This window comes from Plectropomus leopardus, chromosome 12, assembly GCF_026936395.1.
Source record: "Plectropomus leopardus strain MGB_pleo_1.0 chromosome 12, ASM2693639v1, whole genome shotgun sequence".
NCBI lineage: Eukaryota > Metazoa > Chordata > Actinopteri > Perciformes > Serranidae > Plectropomus > Plectropomus leopardus.
The window spans coordinates 6,584,698-6,608,277 of NC_142187.1; the positions used below are offsets into that span (position 1 = coordinate 6,584,698).

At 37.6% G+C, this 23,580-nt stretch overlaps 1 protein-coding gene across 4 annotated transcripts in view; it reads right to left on the reverse strand.

The window, feature by feature from the left end:
* The window catches only part of LOC121951285 (solute carrier family 12 member 7-like), a 38,912-nt gene that overhangs the window by 9,697 nt on the left and 5,635 nt on the right, over positions 1 to 23,580 (reverse strand). For all 4 annotated transcript variants that reach the window (XM_042497551.2, XM_088085091.1, XM_088085090.1 and 1 more), the window contains exons 2-19: positions 21,284 to 21,375; positions 20,032 to 20,163; positions 13,364 to 13,510; positions 10,169 to 10,223; positions 9,485 to 9,615; positions 9,265 to 9,389; positions 9,082 to 9,186; positions 7,758 to 7,969; positions 6,925 to 7,092; positions 6,010 to 6,108; positions 5,739 to 5,796; positions 5,473 to 5,647; positions 4,342 to 4,460; positions 4,154 to 4,252; positions 3,257 to 3,376; positions 3,002 to 3,106; positions 1,855 to 2,023; positions 999 to 1,194 (exon numbers count right to left, since the gene is read on the reverse strand). In XM_042497551.2, coding sequence (XP_042353485.1) covers positions 999 to 1,194; positions 1,855 to 2,023; positions 3,002 to 3,106; positions 3,257 to 3,376; positions 4,154 to 4,252; positions 4,342 to 4,460; positions 5,473 to 5,647; positions 5,739 to 5,796; positions 6,010 to 6,108; positions 6,925 to 7,092; positions 7,758 to 7,969; positions 9,082 to 9,186; positions 9,265 to 9,389; positions 9,485 to 9,615; positions 10,169 to 10,223; positions 13,364 to 13,510; positions 20,032 to 20,163; positions 21,284 to 21,375 — 2,307 coding nt within the window. The remainder of the gene's footprint in view (positions 1 to 998; positions 1,195 to 1,854; positions 2,024 to 3,001; positions 3,107 to 3,256; positions 3,377 to 4,153; positions 4,253 to 4,341; positions 4,461 to 5,472; positions 5,648 to 5,738; positions 5,797 to 6,009; positions 6,109 to 6,924; positions 7,093 to 7,757; positions 7,970 to 9,081; positions 9,187 to 9,264; positions 9,390 to 9,484; positions 9,616 to 10,168; positions 10,224 to 13,363; positions 13,511 to 20,031; positions 20,164 to 21,283; positions 21,376 to 23,580) is intronic.

Consider the following 23,580-nt stretch of genomic DNA (forward strand, 5'->3'; position numbering starts at 1 on the left):
ACAGAGGGGGACAGAGACAGAAAGTAAGTGAGCATTTCAAATAATTTTATGTCAGGGCTGTGATATGCAGCCTCATACAGGAAGCTTTGTGTCTCCCTCTGCTCTTCCCCGGTGCTTTCCTCTCGACTCCTCTTGCAGAGATAAAAATTCCCCCCTACTTGCTGCTGGATTTAATACTTCAACTCCTTTGGGTCTTTAAAATACTGAAATTTAAAAAAAAAAGTAAAATCATAAGCCAAACCATAAAAATTCTTCATAAAATTTGAGTGCCAATGAGAAATTTCGGCCATCTTAACAAAATGCTTTAATATGATAGTAAATAAGAGGCATAAGGATATAATTTAACAGGCACTGAATACTTAATATTAAAATTCAAACACAATTGAATTCATAGTTTTAAAAAAAAACATTTTAAAACCATGTGTCTGAATTTCTTTGTTCTGATTTCACCTACTTGAAATTAAAGTATAAAATGTCTTAATATGCAATTACAAAAGCTGAATTCTGGAATTTGAATATATATATATTTTTCAATGTTCACAAAATCAAATCTCAAAATTTTCAATAAAAAAAAAAAAAGAGTTGGATGGCTCAAAGTAATTTTTTTGACTCAAAGTTTTAAATCTGAATTGAACCAATCAAATTTGAGCTACCTCTTTTCTGATTCTGAAACTTGAATTTCAGGAACTGAATTTGAAAATACTGCAAAACATATTTTCAAATGCATCTCTTGAAAATGTAAATCATAAAATTTAATATTAGAATTTCAAAGAGGTGAATTCAAAACAAACAAACTCAAACCTGGATTTCAAAGTAAAACATTTCAGTTCAGTTCTGTTCAATATTGTGTGGTAAAATTCAAAACTGTATGTCTCTTGTTTGCTTCCATACATTAAATGTGAGTAAACTTAATTGAATTAATTATTAAAAGGGTATACAACTTGAAAATTAATTCATTTCTTCACCCACTTCCTTCAGGACGCTGCTGTGTAGTTTACCTATGAAGTTCCTCCTGGAGGAGGGGTCGCGGGCTTGCTCCCAGCCGGTTGGCCAGGCCATCAGGACAGCATTGTGTTTCATCCCTCCCAGTCCCGCAGACTGGATGAGCAGGGAGAAGCCGTCTCGCAGGTTGGACGACACCACCACATGAGAAAAACCCTTCATCTTCTCTGCAGACATGGCTGCTTTCAAATTCTGCACAGACGGATGATAAAACAGTGTCAATAATGATTTGTGCGCAATATTTTAAGGTGCTGTCATTCATTGTAAGTATCAAATGCTGGCAGCCTCCTTTGTAAATGAAACTTGTCTTAATGTATATTCAGGTTAGGTGAACATAAGCAGCATTACCAGGTCTAAACTGATACAGTTTTTTAACCCTTTGAAACCTGGACTGACAGCAGTTTTCTTGTGCTGCATTCAGACACCTTTTACAAGCTTTCAAACCTCTGAAAGGTGAGCAAATTGGTATGATTTCTTTCAAAAAAACATGGGGAAAAGGCATTTAGCAATTTACCAAGAAATGTCACACAAAATACAAGACATTTTTACAAGGTGAAACATGAGACTGAGGAGGAGAGAATTATTTGAAATATTTTAACAAGGGGAAAATATAAAGTTATAGTTATATTTATTATGTAAAATCATGTGACAGAAAGATTACAGAAAAAAAAGATATTTGATTTTCATTATTTACCTACTGTTTTCCCTGGACTTTTTATTGTTTATTTTCCCTTTTTCCTTTTTTTAAAAAAAAAATTATGCTATTGTTTCTGTAATTTTCTTGTAAAAAAAATCTGGAAAACTATGCAGAGGAATCAACAGGCAGAGCAGATGACCAGCAAACAGACAAACCTGCTCTCCAGACTTTGCATCATTGCCTCGGTTCATGAAGGTTCCCTCGAGGACCGAGCAGACGATGGTCAGTCCCTTTCCTGCTTTCAGCTGCGTAGTGAAGGACAGGAGACGAGGGTGTCTTACCGCCAGGTCAGAGTCCAGCTTACACAACACCAACAGCTGAGGCCTGAAGACAGAAAAAATGCAACTAGTAGAGTAAAACTAAATAACAATATTGAGGGAAAAAAGAGAACATTGTACATCTGCCTTTTCTCTTGTTAATGCATATTTTATACTGATAATGCTCTATGAAAAGACACGAAAAAAAAATTAAACATTAAAAATGTATAATATTAAAGGGAAGATGCGCTAATTTCACGTTCTGGAAGTATGTAGAAGAACTACAGTGGCCAGCGAAAAAATGCAAAAATGCATCTACAGCCAGTGATATGTCTGTTGGTGGCAACTGTAGAGCAACATAGCAGAGAAGAAAAAAAAAATTATTTAACCTTTATTTAACCAGAAAAAACTAAAATTAATTTTTAAAGTGTCCATGAAACCAAAAACGATCTTTTCCGTAGTATGAAATTCCCCTTATTTTTTTGCATTATGGGGCTCATAGAACATGTACATTAGAGACTTAGAACGACTGAGTGTGGCCGAGCAGCTAACTTTCACAGAGTGGCTAACTTCGCTCCACTAACTTGAATGGAGATAAAATGATTTCATTTTCCAGCTCCTCTAGACTTTCCATGTTATCGGAGTGAATGGATTGTATCCGATGGTGAAATGAGTCATTTCGTGCGAGTTCTGATGCTGAAAGAAATGTATCCACTAATTTATAGACACCTCTTTCGCACTGTAAGTTGTGGGAAAAAGTTCTTTTTGGCCCCCATGGCATCACATGATGTTGTTATTCCTTTTTTGGCCACCACAAAAATTGACTTCAGTGCCCGGTGCTGTTCCTGTGGGCTTGGAGAGGAACAATTTTATATGTAGATATAAACGACTCATTCTAACATAACGAAAAACACAATGATTCATATGTTCATACACTCATGAAAACATAGTTATGAATTTTATATACTATATCTGATAACTGCTGCCCCTAAATCCTACACATTGGACCTTTAAAGAAAATCACGACATACACACAGACACTCACCTCCAGTTTTTGGTGTGTAGTGGTGCTTCCTCCAGCCGCACGAGAGCATAGCGTGCTGCGTTTAAGGACAGACCTCTGATCCCATCTCCCCATTCCTTCACTGCCCTGCAAACAAAAAGTCCAAACAGGAATGTTTGACATTTATTTTCCAAATGTTTAAGAGTGTAATAGACATACAGGTGTTTTATTTTATTAAGGCTCAATGGCATGTGAGATGTTAAGCATATCGTCTTGACCTGAAACCCTCAGACTCACCCTCTGTACTCAATGTACTTGTAGATACAGCCGGCTATCACTATGGCGACCAGAGCATAGTACCAGGAGGAGATGAACATGAGAGAGAGACACAGACTCATTCCTAAGAAGGACAGTGTCCTACAGGACACACACACACACACACACACACACACACACACACAAAGTTAATAATGATAATACCAACAACAACAACAACAACAACAACAACAGCAATAATAATAATAATGATAATTACCATTATTATTATAATCATAATCATAACCATAACTTTATTTATATAGCACCTTCAAATTAAAATTTACAAACAAAGACAAAGCAGAAGGGTTTCTTGCAATAACTAAGGCCAGACAAAATTTAAAGTAGAATTAAACAAGAGAGAAACAGTTACAAAACAAAAATAACAATAACAACTTATACCAATAAGATTAATACAATTCAAAGAATATTAGCATTAAACACAGAAATAATACTTTAATACTAAGTATTAAATGGGTTTTATGAAGTGATGAGTCCTTGATTTCGTCAGCCTTATCTTCTTGGGCAGGTTGTTTTAAAGCCGAGGGGCCCTTTAGATTCAAGCCTCGGCTTTGGAACGGCCAGAAGGGCCCCACCTGAGGATCTATGGCTGCAAACTGGCTCAAATGGGGTCAACATTTCTATTATGTATAAAAAAGAGCTTTAAAAGTGATTATTGAAATCTTAAAATCAGTTCTAAAACGAACAGGGAGCCGGCGGAGGAAAGCCAGGATTGAGGTGATGTGATGTTGTCCGTTAAAACCTGTGTGTTAGTTTTTACTAGTTTAAGGACTACAGTTTGTGGTTTTAATCAAAGCTCTGGAAGCTTAAATAAAATGTGCAGAATGTATTTTGTGTTTTGGTGTAGGCAGTTCTTACCAGTGATAGAACTTGAAGCGAGGTCTCCAGTTGGGGGTGCGGAGCAAAGTCTGAACGGCACAGGCCAGGTTCACAAACAGATAGCACATGAGGAAAAACCTGAAGGAGACATCAGTCAGGAGAGAAAGGAGCGTAGGTAAATGCACATTACTAATGCAGAATGTTTTTGTGTGTTTTCAACCACGTACATGGAGAGGATGGGGGCCACAGCATCCAGAGAAGCAATGAGGATTCCTATCTCACAGATCCCAACTGTCAGCAGCAGAGCCCACGTGGGCTCACCATTAGCTTTACCATGACCAAAGACCTGAGAAATACAGACAGAGAGGTGATCCGATACAGTACTCCATTAAAACACAAAAACATTGTATAATCAAGGTCAATCAGCATAATAGATACAGTTCCATGTTATTTTAATCTCCACTATTATAATGTACACTCCAGAATCAGATGAAGACAGAAGGATTTCATGTTAGTTTTTTCCCTTGTGCAGAACAAGACCCATGACTTATATTACAGGTCTGGACTAACTGTGGATTTTATTTGTAACTACGACAGAATTGTTAGAACGAGAAAATTGGTGATTGCCAAAAATTCTCTGAAATCCCTCGTATGTTCTGTGTATACAAGTGATTTTTAAATGAGTCCCAAGTTAAAAGAAATCAGAAAACTCCATTGGGCAAGTTTAAGTCAAACAAACTAACTGAAGACTATATTTGTCTTCAGTTATCATTACATTTTTGCAAGAATTAGCACATATATGCAGAGAAGAAACTGCTACAAACTGGTGATAAACTGCCTTTTTTAAACGGGTTTTAACTGTTTGATGTAATGGACGCACTAGAAACCAGAACAGTAGAAAGCAGCATGGAGGCCAGTGAAAATATTAGTGTTTATTTTTTCAATATCTGTTGCTTATTAAGTCTCTCTTTTAGCTTTGGTGCAGAATAATATGGAAAGATGCGGTTTCCTAAAAGGGGCAAGGATTAGCGCGTCCACCTGTGTGTGCCATCATTGTAAACCGGAGTCAATTGGAGTTGGAACGCAGAGTAACATTTCCCACTAAAGACAAAAGCCTGATGTTAGTGGGTGTTATTGGATTTTTGTCCAGAGGGAAAGAGGCTTAATTTAGAATTTGACTGAGGTTAGAAATTGGTATATTTCAGAGCTTTATTGAGGCAAAAGTCTTGAAAAGACCTGTTGAAAACCAAATTAAAATGAAATATAAACCAACAGTCACTTTGTGTTTGGGTGGTGCTTGATAGTAAAAGCATGTGGGACTGTAACACACAAAGAGCAATTATATTTTTAACACTTACCTGTAAGAAGGGGATGATGCCATCCCGAGCGATGGCCTGCAACAGGCGGGGGGCGCCAGTGAGGCTCTGAAGCCCCGCCCCACAGCAGGAGAAAAAGGAGCCAATCACAATCACCCAGGGAGACGGCCAGGCCAGAATACCAATCACTGGATTCTTCTTTACTGAGAGTCCAAACCTGAAACACCCACAAGCATGAATAAAATATGGACTGTATACTAGAAATATGTATTTCTGTGAGCCACATCAAAGAGAAATTTCACACTTACTTGTCTCTCAGCACCACTCCTTCTATACAAGCTCCGAACAAAACCACGCAGGAGATGTCTGACCATGAAGTTAAAATCAAAATACTTGTATTTTTTGCACTGTGTATTTACCGCAGTAACAAATCTGTTCTGACAGTATGACACAATAAATACACATGTAACTGTACTTTTCCATCACCTCCTTCACATGCATTGTGTCAGAGATTGGTTAAACTATTTTGTGTACCCACTATTAACAGCTGCACACACACTCAAAGAGTCCGGAGGATACAGATGAAAGAGGTGGTGAGAATGGCCATGATGGTTCCTATTGGGATGGACCTTTGGGCATCTCTGAGATCACCAGACCTGTTAGAACCAGCCATTATACCTGAAAAAAAAACACACACAATGTAAAAGAGTCAATGTTGGGGGAAGTATTAAAGTAGTATTAAAGTATTAAAGCTGGTCTGGTCAGGAGTACATTTTAGTGCATGTCCAGTCAGGCTCCCCACCAACTCCATGTTTAGAACCATGTGAAGGCCATACCAGGTCAGACTCTGAACCATAGATATGCTCCTAATGTCATATAAAGCTCCTAAACCTTTTGAAACCTGAGCAAATTTACTTTACTTCTTTTAAAAACGTGGGAAGGAGGCAATGATCAAGTTAGCAAGAAATGGCCCCAAAAAATAGATAGAAATAAAATTGAAATAAATAAAAAGGAAGAAAAAGAAAGAAGTAAAAGAAAAAAATATCCTTAATACATTTTTTTTCAAATATACAATTATAAGAATTTTTCTAGACATTTTTTCCCTCATTTTTTTTGTGAATATGTAAAATCCCACATTTCTTGCCAAGTTGTTAATTGCATTTCCCCCCCATGTTTTTAAAAGAAATCAAACCAATTTTCTCAGGTTTGGGAGGTTTAAATTCTTGGCGCATGAATGCAGCACAAAACTGATGTTTTGTTAGGATCCTTAACTCACACAAAAGGATCAATGCCATAATCTGAAAATGTAAACATGAAAGTGCAAAAGTAGCCCTTTAAAAGAAAAATGAAATTAATGTAAGAAAACTACAAGTTCTCATTATGCATATTGTCTCTTCTTCAAATGTTTTCCTGACACATTATGGAATTTCTTATCACAAACACTTCATATCAGTATCGCCTTCCATGTCAGTATTTGTTTGGTATTTGATCTACCTGTGACAGAGGGGAAGTATATTCCCACCAGCAGAGTGAAGTAGGTGGTGATGTCATTGAAGACGTAGGGCCGATTCATGTCATTGGACACGTCCTGGGCTTCGACTGAAGGCTGGCTCTTCTTCTCTATGAATGTATCAGCTGGACCATAGTCGCCCCACAGGTTGTCTAACGGAAAGACACACAGATAAAAAGCATCATCAGCTGGAAATACGTTAGTTTCAATTGCAAAAAAAGTTTTTACACTCGCATGAGGTGATATTTAAGGCGATTTGAAAAAGCCATGTTTTGCAAAACTGCATTGGAAACACTTTTCAAGGTCACATGATGCTATGACTATGTCAGTAGGAACTGGCTCCCTCATGATGCAGCAGGCGCTACAAGAGCTGTTATTGCATCACATAACTCTTCAAAAGTTGAGCAGACCATCTGGAAGTTTTGAATCCACAATTCCTCTGTAAAAAACCATGGACTATCACCTCCCAGAAATCCCTCATATGAGGCCGCTCCCACATATAAGAGGCTTGTCTTTCTATTATGGCTCCATAACACACCTAAGTCGCCTTGGATTGGAAATAATGACAGCTACTGCGGTGGCTGCAATAGAAATAAAGCTGCTGATGTCCTGAACATCCATCACCATGCTTCTTGGAATGTTATTGTGAGAGGAGAAGTCACATGACATCACTCAGTGGAAATGCAGTCATCTCACAATTGTTTTTTATCGACATTTCGAAAAAATCACTTAAGTTTTGCACAAATCTGCAACCCGCCTATTCTCTGGGGCAATGAACCTCTTGTGGACCGATCTGATCTTCTCTCCTCCTGCTCACCTTTGATGACTCCGCTCAGGAGCCCAGGTATGGCCTGTATCTCCGTCAGGTTGTTTAAATTGAAGTATTCATCACAGGTTGCGTTGGGGTATTTACTGTTACAGAAGAGGCCCGAAAGCTCCGTGATGATGGTCTTGTTTTTCACGACCTCCGTCTTTGCGCATGTGTCAAACAGTTCGTTCTTCAGAGAGCGGTTTCCCAACAGGCAGACGCTGTAGAGAAGAGAGAAAAGTGCGGTGTGGTAAGAAAAGAAGCTTCTGTAACTGTTGTGGAAGATGGAAATCTGGTTATCTGGGAAACAGATGCCTTAGGACAAGTATAAGTGAATGGAAGAGGAATTTTCCATTGTGGTTTTTACAGTGGAAACACCTGAACTCTTGAACCTGTGGTGCGTCTATCAGAAATGGCATATGTGATACCAACACACCACAGAGAGACCTCCTCCAATGGAAATCAAGTATTTAACCTTTTTAACATGTTCGTATGATGTTATTTTGTGCTACAAAACATATCACGAGTGACGTAAGCAGTCAAATGAGTATTTCTGCCATGTAGAGTACCACAGACAGTCTCATTGTCAAGAGCATACGTTTGATTCTGGTGAAATTGATATGTACCAATTTGTGCTGTTTCTGCATTACTTTATAAGGGTTAATGTTTTAACCCTTAAAAAGCTTCTCATAATTGCTATCACAATCCAAAACTAAATCCTGCGTGAACGAAGTTGATGACCATCAGGTACGTTTTTTATTAACTATTTTTTTTATATGTTTATAATATTTGGGGGGAAATTTTGCTTTAAAAATGTTTTTTTTAAAGAATGATTTTATATATTCTCATTTAAAAATAATAACAGCTTTAAAAATTAGGTTTCAGTGTCTATATCATGGAGGATACGTTGCCAATAGGGGGAAAGAGTAAAATATCTATCCTAAATGGGCAATGAACTGAGATGCAAACTGTAATTTGGAAACTAAAGGTCATATTTTGAAAAAACAAAACAAAACAAAAACCTGGCCTACTAATTTAGCATTTTTCAACAAATACTCGAAAAAAAAATGTATGTGCCTGCCCATTTAAGGGGTAATTTTGCAAAATAAAAGTCCTCTGTCATTTTCACAGGGACAAATGCACGTTTTAAATAGTGAGGGGGACATGTGTCCATGTATACCTATCAACTAATTAAATTAGACACACTGAACTTGCAATAGGAATCAGTCATTCAAACATAGCAATGGAGGAGTTAAATTTGGTATTTTTTAAGAAAACATTTCAGTCTTAAAAACATGCCTAATGAGAAATAGTTATTCATCTGTTAACTCACTTGAATTCTGGTGGTTCGATGACTGTCTTGATGACTCCTGCATAAGTGGCCATGATGGAGAGAACCACACAGGCCAGAAATACCAGAGCCAGTTTGTTCACATACCTGCAGAAAGAAGAATATGTGACTTTTTGTGCTTGTGTGCGCGCGCGCGTGTGTGTGTGTGTACATGCGGCTACTTACTTCACCCCTACAAACACTACCAGAGCCATGAGGAGCAGGCAGCATGTGCCATAGACACGCATGTTGTTGGCCATTGCTGCACTTTCGCCTTCTTTAAACACTGTTGCTGTTGGAACGATGTACGTCTGGCAGTGGGGAGACAGTAGGAAGAGAGTGAACGTAACATGACTGAAATGCTGCTGGTGTGGCTGACCTCTGATCTGTCAGAGTGGTAACATACCAGCAGAATCTCGATGGTGCCCAGTATGTACATGGATCCAGCGAAGGTGGTGCCAAGGTAGAAACAGAGACCCACTGCTCCTCCAAACTCTGGACCCAGTGATCTGGAGATCATGTAGTACGAGCCACCGGCTTTGAAACAAAAAAAATCGAATGTATTCCTTGGTAGTCTAAACTTTATTTTGTTAAACTTTCAATCACATTTAATTTTGCAATTTAACTTCCACTGTGTATAGGAGACACATGACTCCCTCACTATTTAAAATTCTATATATTTATTTGTATTTGTATTTATTTATATGTTTATTTGTAAAAAAACAAAACAAAAACAAACTTGTCTATGTGAGAAGTAAGTTCTAACAATGATAATAATTTCCTTTATAATTTACTTGGGTTTGAACAGATCTCCATTTTTCATTCTGTTGTCCTCAAGAGAAGCTCTTACAAGGTAACTTATAAATCATAAAACGTGAATGTTCACAGCTGCATATGTATATATGTATATATATATATATATATATATATATATATATAGATAGATAGATATGCAGCTGTTGGACAGATAGTTGCAAATATATGTAGATAAAAGCTTTCATATTTATATATTTCTAGAAATCTAGTAAAATAAATACATAAAAAAGAAAAAATTACAATAAATGCAACTTTTCATAATGTAATAATGTACCTGGGACAACTCCGTTGGTTGCTATGGCGCTCATTGAAATGGCTGTGAGCAGGGTCTGCATGGAGAAAAAGAGCACAGATGTTTAATTTCGGATGGAAGAAAAGAGAGAGAAGTATGCAAACTGTACTTCATAATTTGTGCAAAAAGCTGCTAATTTCAGAATACACTGTCAGTAATTACTGCGATTGTGTTATTCAAGCTTGCTCAAACAGTAATGTCTTTTGCTCACTTGTAATAGCACAGTGTAATATGATCACTTATTACTGTATAAACCTGAGTATCATTTTTTTCTGTGCAGACTCCTGAGTCAGTAATGACAGAAAAACAATCTATTTGGGATGTTTTGGTTCTTTTTTACTTAAAAGAATATGATAAAAAAAAAATAAATAAACAATAAACTTTTTTTACTCCCCCCTTTAATAATATTACAATACAAGCCAAACTTTTCTTTTTTAAGAATCAACAAGTTATGGACCAAACACCACATTTTTGCACCCTAAAATTGATTGTTTTGAATGCAGACATGCGGATGGCACGCTGAAGTCTTCCCAAGAACCTGTTTTTCAGGGTGCAAGTGCTGCGGCCTTATATAAATAAAGCTCAAATTTTGGAGACGTGCACTGCATGACATGTGATGAGGAACAACCAATCCTAAATATCAGTCTACAAATAATATGCAGAAGAAGTTGAGCTATAAGAAAGAAATAGGTGAAACTGTAGAACTGAAGCTGTGTGTCCTTCAGGAAGGTCAGAGTCTCAAAGTCCTTATATTATTTTAAATTAGTATCATTTTAATTAGCATTTCAGTGGCTTTTTTTGTAACAACATATCCAGCAAACTCTGACAATGTCAGTCAGTCAGAGTCACCTATAGGAGGCGTTAAATCCTTTTACCACAGAGAACTACAGAAGTCCTCTCTCACAGACTCAAGGAATCTGGTTTGGAAGAATATTGTTTGTTGTTTCAGTTTCTTTTTTTTCAAGATGGGAGGAAATAAAGCTTGTGGGATCCTGTCTCGACACAATTTTTTATGCCTGGGGAGATAAAAAAAAACTCTAGGCTCAAGGTCTTTATCTGAGTGTTACTCCTCAGTAGATCCCCAGTTATACAAATCTTTTTGTCTGCCTTTGGGGAAATGGGTTGGGCTTCAAGGTCAGGTGAGAATCAGGAATCAGGAAAAAAGGTAAGAAAACACAGACCTATCTACAGTAGTCCCCAAACTTCTTTGTTCCTTCACACTTTATTTTGCAACCACAATTTCCCTCTGACTTCAGACAGCTGGACTGCGTTAAATGTTGCTGTTCTAGAACTTTGTTAAATCATAAGAATGATTTACCATCTTTATAAAACTCTAATTTATAAAGTAACCATGAATAAATATTTTTTTACAGAAGACTTTTCACTGTTTCATTGAGTCTTAGTAGTAGTAGTAGTAGTAGTAGTAGTATTTTATTCAGTCATCATACATAACACAATAAATACAAACAGCATAGTCTGTGTATGATGTAGTGACTGAACAGGCTTAGGCAGAAGCAAAAAAAGAAAAAAGACAATAAACAGCCTTTGAATGCACATTTAAAGGTAAGCACAAACTGTTGAGTATATGACAGTCTTTGACACGCAGTGCTATAAGCATATCTCAGTCATTACATAAACCAATATTTCTATTTAATACACAGCAGGACCTTGTGAAATGCATAATATAACCATGAATGGATTACTGAATGGGACAGCCCAGGGCCCAAAAGGTCACCCCAAGAGACAAGTACACACCAGAAACAGACTTAAAATGACCACAAAGAAATTAAACACACACAAAGAGACTGATAACCATCCAGAGCCAAAGCTGACTATAACAAGACACAAAATGACTAAAAGAGACGCAAAGCAACTACAAATAGACTCTAAATGTCCATTAAGAGTCACAAAATGACTACTAAGTGATGCAAATCAACTACAAAGAGACTCTGAACAACTACAGAGAGACCAACTGTCTACAAACACATGCAAAGCAACAATAAAGAAACTGAAAATGACCACAAAGAGACACAAACTATCTGTACAATGAGACACAAAGCAGCTATTAAGACAGCAATAATGACTACAAGGAGACACAAAGAGACAGCAAAAAGATGCAAAGCAACTACAAAGAGACTCAAAACAACCAACAGGGGACAAAATGTGATGACAAAAATACTTAAACGGACTACAAAGAGACACAGCAACTACAAAGTGGCTCAAAATGACCACAAATAAATAGAAATACAGAGATGCAAAGAGACACAAACAACCGCATTAAGACAAAAAATGACCACAAAGAGATGCAAAGCAACTATGAGGAGATTTAAAATGACCATGAAGAGACACAAAATGACTAAAAAGAGACAGAAAGCAACAACAAATACACTCAAAATTATAAAAAAAAAACAAACACAAAATGACTACAAATAAACGCAAAGCAACAGCAAACACAAATGACCACATAAAAGAAAGCATCCAACAATGAGATGACAAAGAGATTAAATGTAGAGAGATGCAAAAAGCAACAAAAGGAGACTAAACAGTGGTAAGGTTTGTGTGTCCTGCTCTTTGTAGCAGAGGTAATGGGGCCTTCTAGATGTCTGTCTCCAGGGGCCGATCGTGTCTTTATCCTCCTCTGAACATAACAGTCTCCTACACCACCACTGCCACGTCATTAAGGTCTGTGTCTTCAGTGTAAAGCACGGTAGCCTGACAGGGTGGCTATATATTGTAGAGGGGTGTTGGGTGCAGATTGTTCCTGTCACATCACATGAGTGCTGAGCATTTCAGTTCAGACTTTTTTAAACAGTCAGCTCTCTGTTTGGCTATGGAGCTTCTGACGTACAATCTGCAGCTGTAAACAAGACAAATTTCCTGCTTATTTTGGGCACCCTCTTTTGAGCTCATGAATTCACACCCGAAGGATTGACTGACTGACTGAAAGAACTGATCATTCAGGCTTTTGTAAAATTATAAAGAATTGCCAAAAGGGACTCTGATTGTCTTTCCTTCTTGCACAGATGCCACCAGTGACATTTTGATAAAAAAAAAATAGTGAAATAGACCATCTCAGATCTCTCTTTATTTTATGTTGTGTTCCTACTATATTTCGTTTGACATCAATCATCATCATTGTCACAGTCAGCAGAAAGTTTAGGTTTATAAGTGACTCACACAGATGCAGCACATGGAGACGATGGCGAAGGAACCCAGGATTCCTGCTGTGCCAACGATCCAGGTGAGACGCAGAAAGAGAATGACACCGAGGATGTTCTGCATGCAGGGCAGGTAAACTCCAATGAAGGTGCCCATTTGGGGGACCTGGGGGCAGATGAACACATACACACACACGCACGCAGGTGAGAATCAATAAGGTAGAGAGGAAGAACACCAGGCTACATGAAAATACAGCCATCAAAAAAAGCATATGACATCTTACTTGAAGTCATCTGCTTTACTTGAAGTCATCTGCTTTTGTTTAAGGCAGGTGTTAAGCAGAAAGGGTTGAATACAATTCCTTATGTCCTTCATTTTACATGACAAAATATGTGCTTTTGGCATGTTGCGAGGTATTTAAGTAATTGTTCTTCCCGTATATGCGTTTACTTTTGTACATGTTAAAAATAACACTAAATATTACTACTCAATCTGCAGCAATTTAAAGTTGTTGTAAAATCTAGCTTGGATTTCTATTTCCTTTTACAGGTTATATGTGGTGACTAAGCGTAGATTTTTTCGGGGGAGATGCAGGGGTACGTCCTCCTAAAAATTTAGAACATCTGCATTTGTCCCTCCACCCCCAATGAAAACACGGGAGTAATAGAGAATTTTTGTTTTCACATTTAAGTTAATGTGGAGAAGGTACAAATTGGTGCATAAACATCTAAATGCAGCAAACTGAGTTTCTTTCACTTTCTGCCCCCCTCCCCCAGCCCAAAATGTTGAAGAAACAAAGCCCTTGTGTAGTGAAAGAGTTAAAAAAACAAAATTAAGATGTTTTCAGATATATAAAAAAAATACTCCACTGAGTAACAGTTTCTGATGTGTGTGTTTGTGTTTTCCACAAAAATCAATTGCTGAAAAATCCTTTTTAACTTACAGCTATTTGCTTTTCCCCCTTAAAAAAGCCAAAAAATATGCAAATATTGCCACTGAATAGTCATCTCTCTGTATTTGCGCAGTGGGGGATACAATGTACCAAATTCACACAAACTCTGTAAGTTGCATATTGCACCACAAGTGGCTCCAAACTAGTTGTGATGTCACAAAACCAACTTGTATGTACATGTCTTAAAAATAAACTTGTAAGTGGATGAATGTGACAGCACATGCATCATTTTGCGCAGTGAAGCTTTAACATCCAGGTGGAGGAACAAGAAGCAAAGCACATTTTGTAGTGGGGGGGATTTATAGACTGGCACAGCACAGCTGTTAACTGATCAAGGCGCAAGCCTGTTTTGTTCCTTTCTCTACTCATTTGAATTTAAAAAGGAATGAATTGATTAGATCAAAAAATGATGAATGAGAAATGTATGTGGTTTAAAACAGTTCAAACAGAACAATCAAAGGAAAGGACAACAAAGCTGACAAGAAAAATAATAAGTGCATTTATATTTTATAAAAATGAAATAAAAAAAAGTTTAAATGACACTGAAAATGTATTTTTGAGACATAGACCAGGAGTTATGACTGCAATTTTGTGTTTTGCTCCTGTTGTAATTAGAGCATGAGATACACTTTTCTTACGATCTAATAGTGTATTTGACGCAGTAGAAAAGTCACATTATTTTATTTTATTTCCAAAAGCAAAAAAGGACTGCATAAATAAAAGGAAAAAAGGAACTCTAAACAAAGCCAGGTCCTTCAAATTCCTGACTGTAACTAACCTAAAACATGATCCCTGATCCATACAACAGTGTTAGCTCTAAAGTATTTTGCCTAAGTTCCTGCAGTCTTACTTCATTACGCCTATGTTCTTTACTATTCACAATATCCATCACACTGCACAAACCTACACATACAGTATATATTATATAATTCCCCTAAAACAAAGTTTACGTACCTTTTTCCGTGTTACAAACACTTCCTGTGCTTTCTCCACTGCGCTCAGTTGTGCGTCTAAATAATGTGAAGTGCCTGATGTTGATTTCCAGATCTCCCACATCTTTCTCTCCTGTGTTTCTGCGTCTTCCTCTCTGCTGCTGCTCTCCCCCTCACTCTCTCTCTGCAGAGTCTGTCTTATTCTTTTTAGTCTCAGATCTTCCCTCAGTGTTCTGTATCATTCAAGGGGCGGGCTTCACCAAAACATCATCAATGCTTCTACTCAAAGCTACAATCCAACATCCTCTGAGTTTCACCCAGAGACACACAGACTTCAGAGGAGGCGCAAATATGCACCAGTTGTTGTAAGTGGACACATATTCCTGATGATGTCATATCATTTCAATTTCTGCCTTTTTTGTGTAATTTGTGGGGACATGGGGGGAGTTTACATATATTTACAATTTATACACATTGTGGATATTTCACAGTATTTCTTAGACTTAGAATCAATACATTTAAATCTGAATACCCTTAAAGTAATGCAGGACCGGAGTCTTAATCTTACAAATGTAAAGAGGGCGTTGAAAACAGCATTCAGACTTCCTTTTGAGGACACATCATTTTACAGAAAATTTAATTAGAAAATTTGACAGATTCTCTTTTTGGTGTTTGGTGAAAAAGTCCTGGCGATTGTCCTCAGCCTAGCTGACGCTGACAGAGTGAAAACCTCACCAGAATCCATCTGCTCACCTTTTGTAAATCTCTTTTAGCAATTTGTAGAACTTTTCATGCCAAGTTGCAAATTGTTTTTTTTCCCCATGTGTTTGAAAGAAATCAAATCAATTTAGTCACGTTTCAAAGGTTTAAATACTTGTGAAAGGCATCTGAATGCAGCATGTCAATCCAGGTTTCAAAGGGTTAAGGATGTATGACAAACAGCTTCGAATCAAGTAATATTTTCTGTATCCTTGGAAGCTGTTATACTATGCTGCAGCCCATACTGTACTTTAAAACCTCTGCAGTCCACAACCCTGAAAACAAACAAAAAAAAAACAGTCCGATGTGATTTCTTCTGGGCTGGGCAGCTTTGACTGTATCGGACTGTCTTCTATCTCATTCCCAGGTCATCAAATACCGATGCTTTGACGCCCCTCTGTGTCTCAAAGTGATGCTCAGGTCAACCTTTAGTGCACTATGTGACATACGGCTAAAACACATTGATGCATGTGCTCCTGGCATTAAGTATTGCCACAGATGGGTTTAAATTTGAGTTAGTAAAGATGAGTTAGTTGAAAGCCTGGTGCATCTCATAAAGACACTTCAAGGTGCCTTTGGCATCAATATTACTCACCAAGGGGTGTGACAAAACAGCAGTATTTGACGCCCTGGGAAAAAAAGGGTTTTCTGTCCTTACTTTTAGGCTCCTATGGTCCTGTAGCAGTACCACAAATACAGGTAGTTTAGTGAGTAGTAGTATAGTAGTCACATGACTTGACTCACCTCAATTTGAGGACCTAAAACTTGGTTGACTTACACTAATTCAAGACTCAACTTGACTTTGACTTGGGATTTATAACTTGAGACTTAGACATGAGACAAATGACTCAAAAGGACCTGGCTTTTTAAAAAAATCCAGTATTTGATATTTAGAGGTGATGTTTTGTTTTTGAAACATGATGAGCCATGGGTGATTTCTAGAGCAATGTGTGCCAACCTGGGCTCCTTCAGCAGACCAGCAGAGGCCAACACATAAGGCAGCTTTCCTGGAGGGGGCTAGTCCAAAAATATTGCTTTAAAGGATTATGTAATTGATGACAGTGGTAATAAGTGAACATTGGCATGCAGGACTGCAGCTCAAAAATGACATATGTAAAACAATTCCACAATTTATTTTTCACTCTTATGCGTGATGACCAGCCTTAGACAGACTGGCTTTTACAGAACTCTCTGACCCTGATGAGACATGGAGACAATCCACCTATTCCCACGCACAACAGATTTTACAGACCAGGTGATATTTAAATTATACACAACTCCTCACATGCATATAAACTCTGCACATCACCCCAGAATGGAAAGACATTGTGAAAAAACCTTATATATCTATTAACATGCAACTGTACCTCTCTGTGTGTCAATCTCAACACTACGAGAAGCAGCTGTGCCAGCTGGCACTAAAAAGAAAGGAAACACCTCCACTCTCCACGTCCACCTGGCTCTCAAACACAACCTCCCACACCACAGACACACTGTAGTTCTGAGGGCTGAGGGGAAGTACATTGGCCAGACTCAACCACTGTTTTTCAGTCTGAGCTCTCAGCTGCGCTTTGTATTTCAGCAGAAGAAAAGTGTCCATTCAGTTCACGACCTTAACATGAATGTTACCAGTCATGTGTTGGTGATGTCAGGTCTTTTGACCAAGCAGGCTTTTAACACCACACACCGGCTAAGTATAAAGGAGTTGTTATTGGTCTTGTGACTTTGCTCAAAGGTTGATAACAACTGCAGATACCATGTAAGTATCAGAGAAACAACATTAGGTTGCTTGAAAACCTTCGTCCCCCTCCCCCCTCCTTCTTTGTCACTATCAAAATATAATAGTAATGTTAAAAAAGGTATCTGGTTCAACTAGTTATGTATTCTGCATTTATTTTATTTTTTAAAAACTTTTCAGAAAGATCTTCACCGTGTCACAAGAACCTCAAGTGATCAGATACATTTGAAAGGTCAAAATATCATGCCTCTTGCTATCTGCCTTAAAATACCTCTCTACTGCCGCTTATTTAGCTACCAAACCAACTTCCACTTGTTTTTAACTCTGTTTTCGTTCTATTTAGCAAACCTTTAACAGAGACCAATTGATATCATCAAGTTCATTCAAGTTCAGAGCTGAGCAGCACCCTGACAGTACTTATGGTTGGACATCTAAGAGGTGTAAAATGTTAAAAGCAGGATTTGGGCATTCATAATGCGAGGAGTTTGACAGAGATTTGTGCTGAATTCAACATTCCACTTTAGACAATGTACTAGAAAATGTAGTGTGTGTGATACAGAGGTTTCTCTTAGAAAGGACTACCTGGCCCAATGAGCACACTGTTTCTTTCTGGAGCTGAAACACTCAGTCAGTTAATCAATTATTGCCAAAAAACAGAAAATGAATCACCAACAATTTTCATAATCAAGGAATTTGTACCATTTCAAGGGTAAAACGCTGCAGGGCAAAGCTCAGCTCAGCTGTACTTGACTCTTTGTTGTTTGAGTTTCCATTGGCAAAAGTTATGGATAGTACCTGGTACTTTTTTGGCAGCACCTTTGTTGAGGTTCCAGGTGGGCTAAGCCAATACTAGAAGGTGTAGTTAAAAGACTGCAGACCACCGATTAATCAGAGAATCATCACTTGAATCGTCAGAATGAAGAATCTTTCCCAAACAAGACCCTACTGACTCTCACTCCATAACAGAGAGCAAATCAGCACCAATGCAGACTCACTGTTGGAGTGTTTCATAACCCACTTTCACCGTACAATCTGCAGCTGAAACCAAAATCTAGAAATGTTCCTGGTACCAAGAGTTAGTCAAGTAGAGTGTAGTCAAGCCATACCATGCAGTGGAAATGATGCATAAACGTCTTTACCAGCAAATGTTGGAATGCTAGTTAGACAAAAGCAGCTATTCAAAAAATCACCATGGGCAAGTTGTTATTGCTAAAATCAAGAACCAAGAAGGGAAAACTAATCAATCATGGAAATGTTCATCAATCGCAGTCCTTTAAAAGGACAAGGACAAGATGTTGATTAATGTACTTTGCAAATTGTAAGTTCTGAAAATGCTGAGAAGTAACTATACATCATTTTTTTATGCTTAGGTTGAACAAATGTAAAAAAGTAAGATATGAAAGATAAAACAGGCCATCAAACATCCTTTTCATGTTGTCCACTAGTTTGTGACAGTCTCCTCAGTGGTATATCCTGTGTCATCTCTTATAAAGTGTATTTGCTGAACAGCAGTGACACAGGACTTTAGTGAATGGGACATAGGCCAAACTAAAAACTCAAAGTACACGCCAAATAAATATTTCCTAAAAATGGTTTCTGTCACTGAAGGTAGTTCTCATCACCCTGTTTGTTCAAGTGTTTGGTTTTATGATAAGTTCGGTTTTAATGAGTTATTTAATGAAATAAAAGGGGGCTTTTCTGCCATGATTGACAACTGTGACAGCCAATGCCCGTATCTTGAGTATTTCAACCTCACTTAAGCATAGATGGAGTAAGTAGGGGCGTGTCTTCGCCCTTTATATACATGCTATGGCGTTATGCAAAATCTAGTTGTCATAATTAATCTTAAAGTATGAAAGACTTTAAAGAAAAAGGCAGATGTCTTTATCACAATACAGTCTATTCTTTAGAGATGTTTACGAGCTGCTTTATCGCCTCAGATCATCATCCTAAAGATCAAAGTCAGCAGCAAACGGTACTGCAAAACTGAAAAGCTGGACTTACATACTCTGGAACTTATTTTACTGCCTATACATAAAATCAGAGGTACACACTGTACACAGTGCGACATTGTATGGCGAGCCCGAATAGCAGAACGCATTTAGGGGCTTATTAGCACTGAGCACATTAGCACCCTTACAGAACAGCTGGACCACTTCTGTTGAAGCATCATTGAGATGATGAGAAACTTGTTGGATTTTGATCTGCTGTGAGTATGTCAACTGCATCAAAATAAAACCAGTCCCTATAACAAAGTTTCAACTTGCAGTATCTAAATTTCACTGGCTCAAAAAGGGGTGCGTACCATGACAGTGACCCTTCTGACCCCGTCCTCATTTTCAGCCTCCTCATGCTCACGGACACCCTGGGTCAGGTTGGTGTAGTTGGCCAGCTTGTTGAGAAGAGAGGATACCATGGGCGCACTGTCCATTTCCTCCTGCAGAGACGGAGAAATGCAGAGATAAAATAAAGCATGGGAATTCAACACCTTAATGCATGGGCACAGTAGCTTTTAAACAGAACCAAGAGAAATGAGCACATCACCTCTGTTTTAACTCCCTTACACTGCCTCCCTGGGTGTTTAAGATCTTACTGATTACTTCAGCCTTCATCAGCCAGGCCAATTATCAGGGATGATATTTGTATTTTGCTGATTATCTGCATCAGCATTTAATTTTAATGATCACTGATACAATTAATTGATGAAAAAGCATGCGTATTAAACTCAACCAACACCAGGGAAGGCAGTCTGCAATACATGCAAACTAAGTGTCAGCATGGGAGGAACTCCTGCTTTTTAAAACCACAGGGAGCTATTTTTATTCATTCATTTTTTTTAATTTAAATTTTCACTTACTACACCAATTTACACCAAACCAAAAAGTTTCCGTTTTTGATTAAACATTTGTTAAAGGCATTTAAACAAAGTTTTGTGTTGGAGCCTTTAATATTCATTTTTATTGTAAATGCATATCAGTTTGAAATAGCAGTTTTTGGTCTCATTAAGTACAAATAATTGGGATCTGCCCTGAAAATCCAATATTGGTCGACCTCTACTTTTTAAGCTCTTCATGGCTTTTCTCTTTGTTATATTTTCTTCTTAACTAACTCCATCTTTGTACCAAACTAACTTGTACGTACTCCGAGGCTTCGATTCAGAGGTTTCTGTCCCAACTTAAGATTACAGTGGACCCGAAGCTTTGAAACAACCTGTCCAGGAAAAATACTTTTGCATACTTTTTTTTTTAGATTCCTTTATCAATGTGCTTATTCTAATTCTACTTAGCTTTTTTATTTAATTTTATTTAGATTGTCTGTTATTTTCTTATCTTTCCTAAAACAAGTAACCTTCTGATCATATAGCTATGTATTGTCAGCAACTTCAAATAACGCACCTTTTTTAAGTTAGTTATAAATGTGACGTGGCAGACAATAATGATATAATCTTCCTGTACTATATGCGAGATGTATATTTAGTTGATGGTGCAAATTACTTAACATGCGAGTCAAATGCTTAAACATGTATGAATTTGGAGAACCATCATTTTTTGTCTTACCTCAAACAGGGCCATGTTTTTGCCTTCATAATAGCGCTCTCTTTCATCATCTGAGTTGATGAATGGACTGGACTCTCTCTGGCTGTCATCTCCTAGTGCGAAACAGAAGAAAAAAAACATGCTCTAAGATGCAAATTATTGATAGAGCGACAAGAGAACAGAGGTACTGTATCCATAACAGTTGTAGCCATGATAGATTGTACACACAGTGATGAACTGTAGGATTAGTCATGGGTGTGTCATAGCAGTAATGAGACAGAATATGGAAGGGTGATAAACACATCCCACTATGGGTTATCTAAACTGCGGATTTTAGATAAATATTTTGGTGTCAAATTTGGTTGGCCAAAAACACTGACTGATCACCTGCTTCACGCAGGCAAAATGAAACTCAAAACTACTGTCTGGTTAGAGAACTTTCAATCAACCACAGATGGCTTTGGGGAAAAAAAACCTTAATTTTTAAGTTGCCTTAACTTGAAGTTGAATTATTGCAAAATTACCTAATCTTGTCTTCTCATATTCATTTGGTTTACAATTTAAAGGCAGCCTGAAGACTATCTTTTTGTTTAAGTTAAAACACATAGTTTAACAGTGTAAAGCTATGTTTTAGGGAGACTGCTGTCTTCCAAAATACAACCTCATCGTTTTAACAAGCTGAAATTACAACCCATAGCCTATTTCCTTTTTTTTTAGGCAGCAGCCTCTAGTGGTCTTAGTAATTATTACGGGACCAAAAGAGAATGTCTGATGATGTCGTGAAAAGTGTGACAAATTCTGAGGGTGTGAACATAGTTGTATCACAGAAGCAAAGGACTTTCTCCCAGGAGACCATGGTTTGTGTCCTCTGTGAAACCAAAGTCAAAGTTTTTTTAAGATTGTTTTGTTGTATGACGTGTATTTTATCCTCCATTATATTAGTAACAAGAGTCAGCCACTTAACATTTAATATGTGCTTTTCCTCTCACATATTAAATGAAACTCATTTGCGTACTATCCCGAAAACCACATACACATACAAGTGAAATGCTACTCGAAACACAACTAGTGAAACTTTTAACAAATAACACTAACGTTAATGTTAGCTTGAACTACTACATTGGTCAATAGTCAGATAACATCAGTTAGCTTTTGTGACTTTTTTTTTTTGCCTGCGTAACAGCATCATGACTTACTGAGCCAGAGCCATTTAACTTCTGGCTAAACCTGCTAGAGCCATTGACTGCGAGCACTTCGAAGTCCAAACCACTTTGAAAAAACTGTTTCTTCTAAAACTTTGTGAGAAAAGAATCCTATACTGTCTGTAGAGGGATAAGGGGTCAAATCAAAAAAACAAATTAAGGCTCTACCCACAGATATGGCTTTTGTCAGCTTTTGTAAAGGCAAAGCTGCACGGAGCAGCCTAATATTAAGAAATGCCTTTCAAATTGCTTCCCAGTTTGGAATCTTTTGCCCCTGGTTGTCACGCAATGGTCTCACTTTGTTGGGTTTGGTATGTTATCACACTCAATCACACTGTTATCAGCTCATATTAACTGCCTTGAAGAACCAGTGACTTCACAGTGGTTCAGAGATCACTGAAGAGCATTCAATAAGAAGAACAGCGTTCTCTGGATGCACATGACATGGTGTAATAAAATCCAGCATGCTGTGATAAGCTGGGAAGTCCCTCAGTGGGCACCGAGCCAGAACCTCATCCTTTAAACTAACTGAGAGGATCAACCAGTGTACAGACGTTCGGCAGACCAGTGGGCGGAGTTTTTGCACACTGGTCTGGTATCAGCGGTTTTTTTTTTGTGTGTGTGTGTGCTTTAAAGCCACTTTGTATCCAAGACACAAAGGAATACATTAGGCTGAACAAAGGAAATAGAGAAGTAGAAAATAGAGAATAGTATGAGTGTACACAATACATTAATAATACTACAGAAACAATCAATAAAGAAACACCTAAGCAATATTTAACTTAGTTAAACTTTGTCATTGCAATTATATGGATTATCCTTGAATATTCATCTCATTGATGTAAAACCACTAGGAGGTGCCAAGTGTTGTAAAAACACAAAACAGGAGAACATAATAATTATCAGAGGTGTGGACTTAAGTTATATGACTTGGACTTGAATGAGACTTGACTACATTAAAAAAAAACCCAAAAACCTGTGACTTGACTTGGACTTGAGCCTTTTGACTTCAAAATACTCGATACCTTCCCTAAAGCTAAAGTTTAAAGAGCACAATATTTAAAATGTGCCAAAAATCAATTCATTTCCCTTAATTTTCTGAACAAGCATGTATGC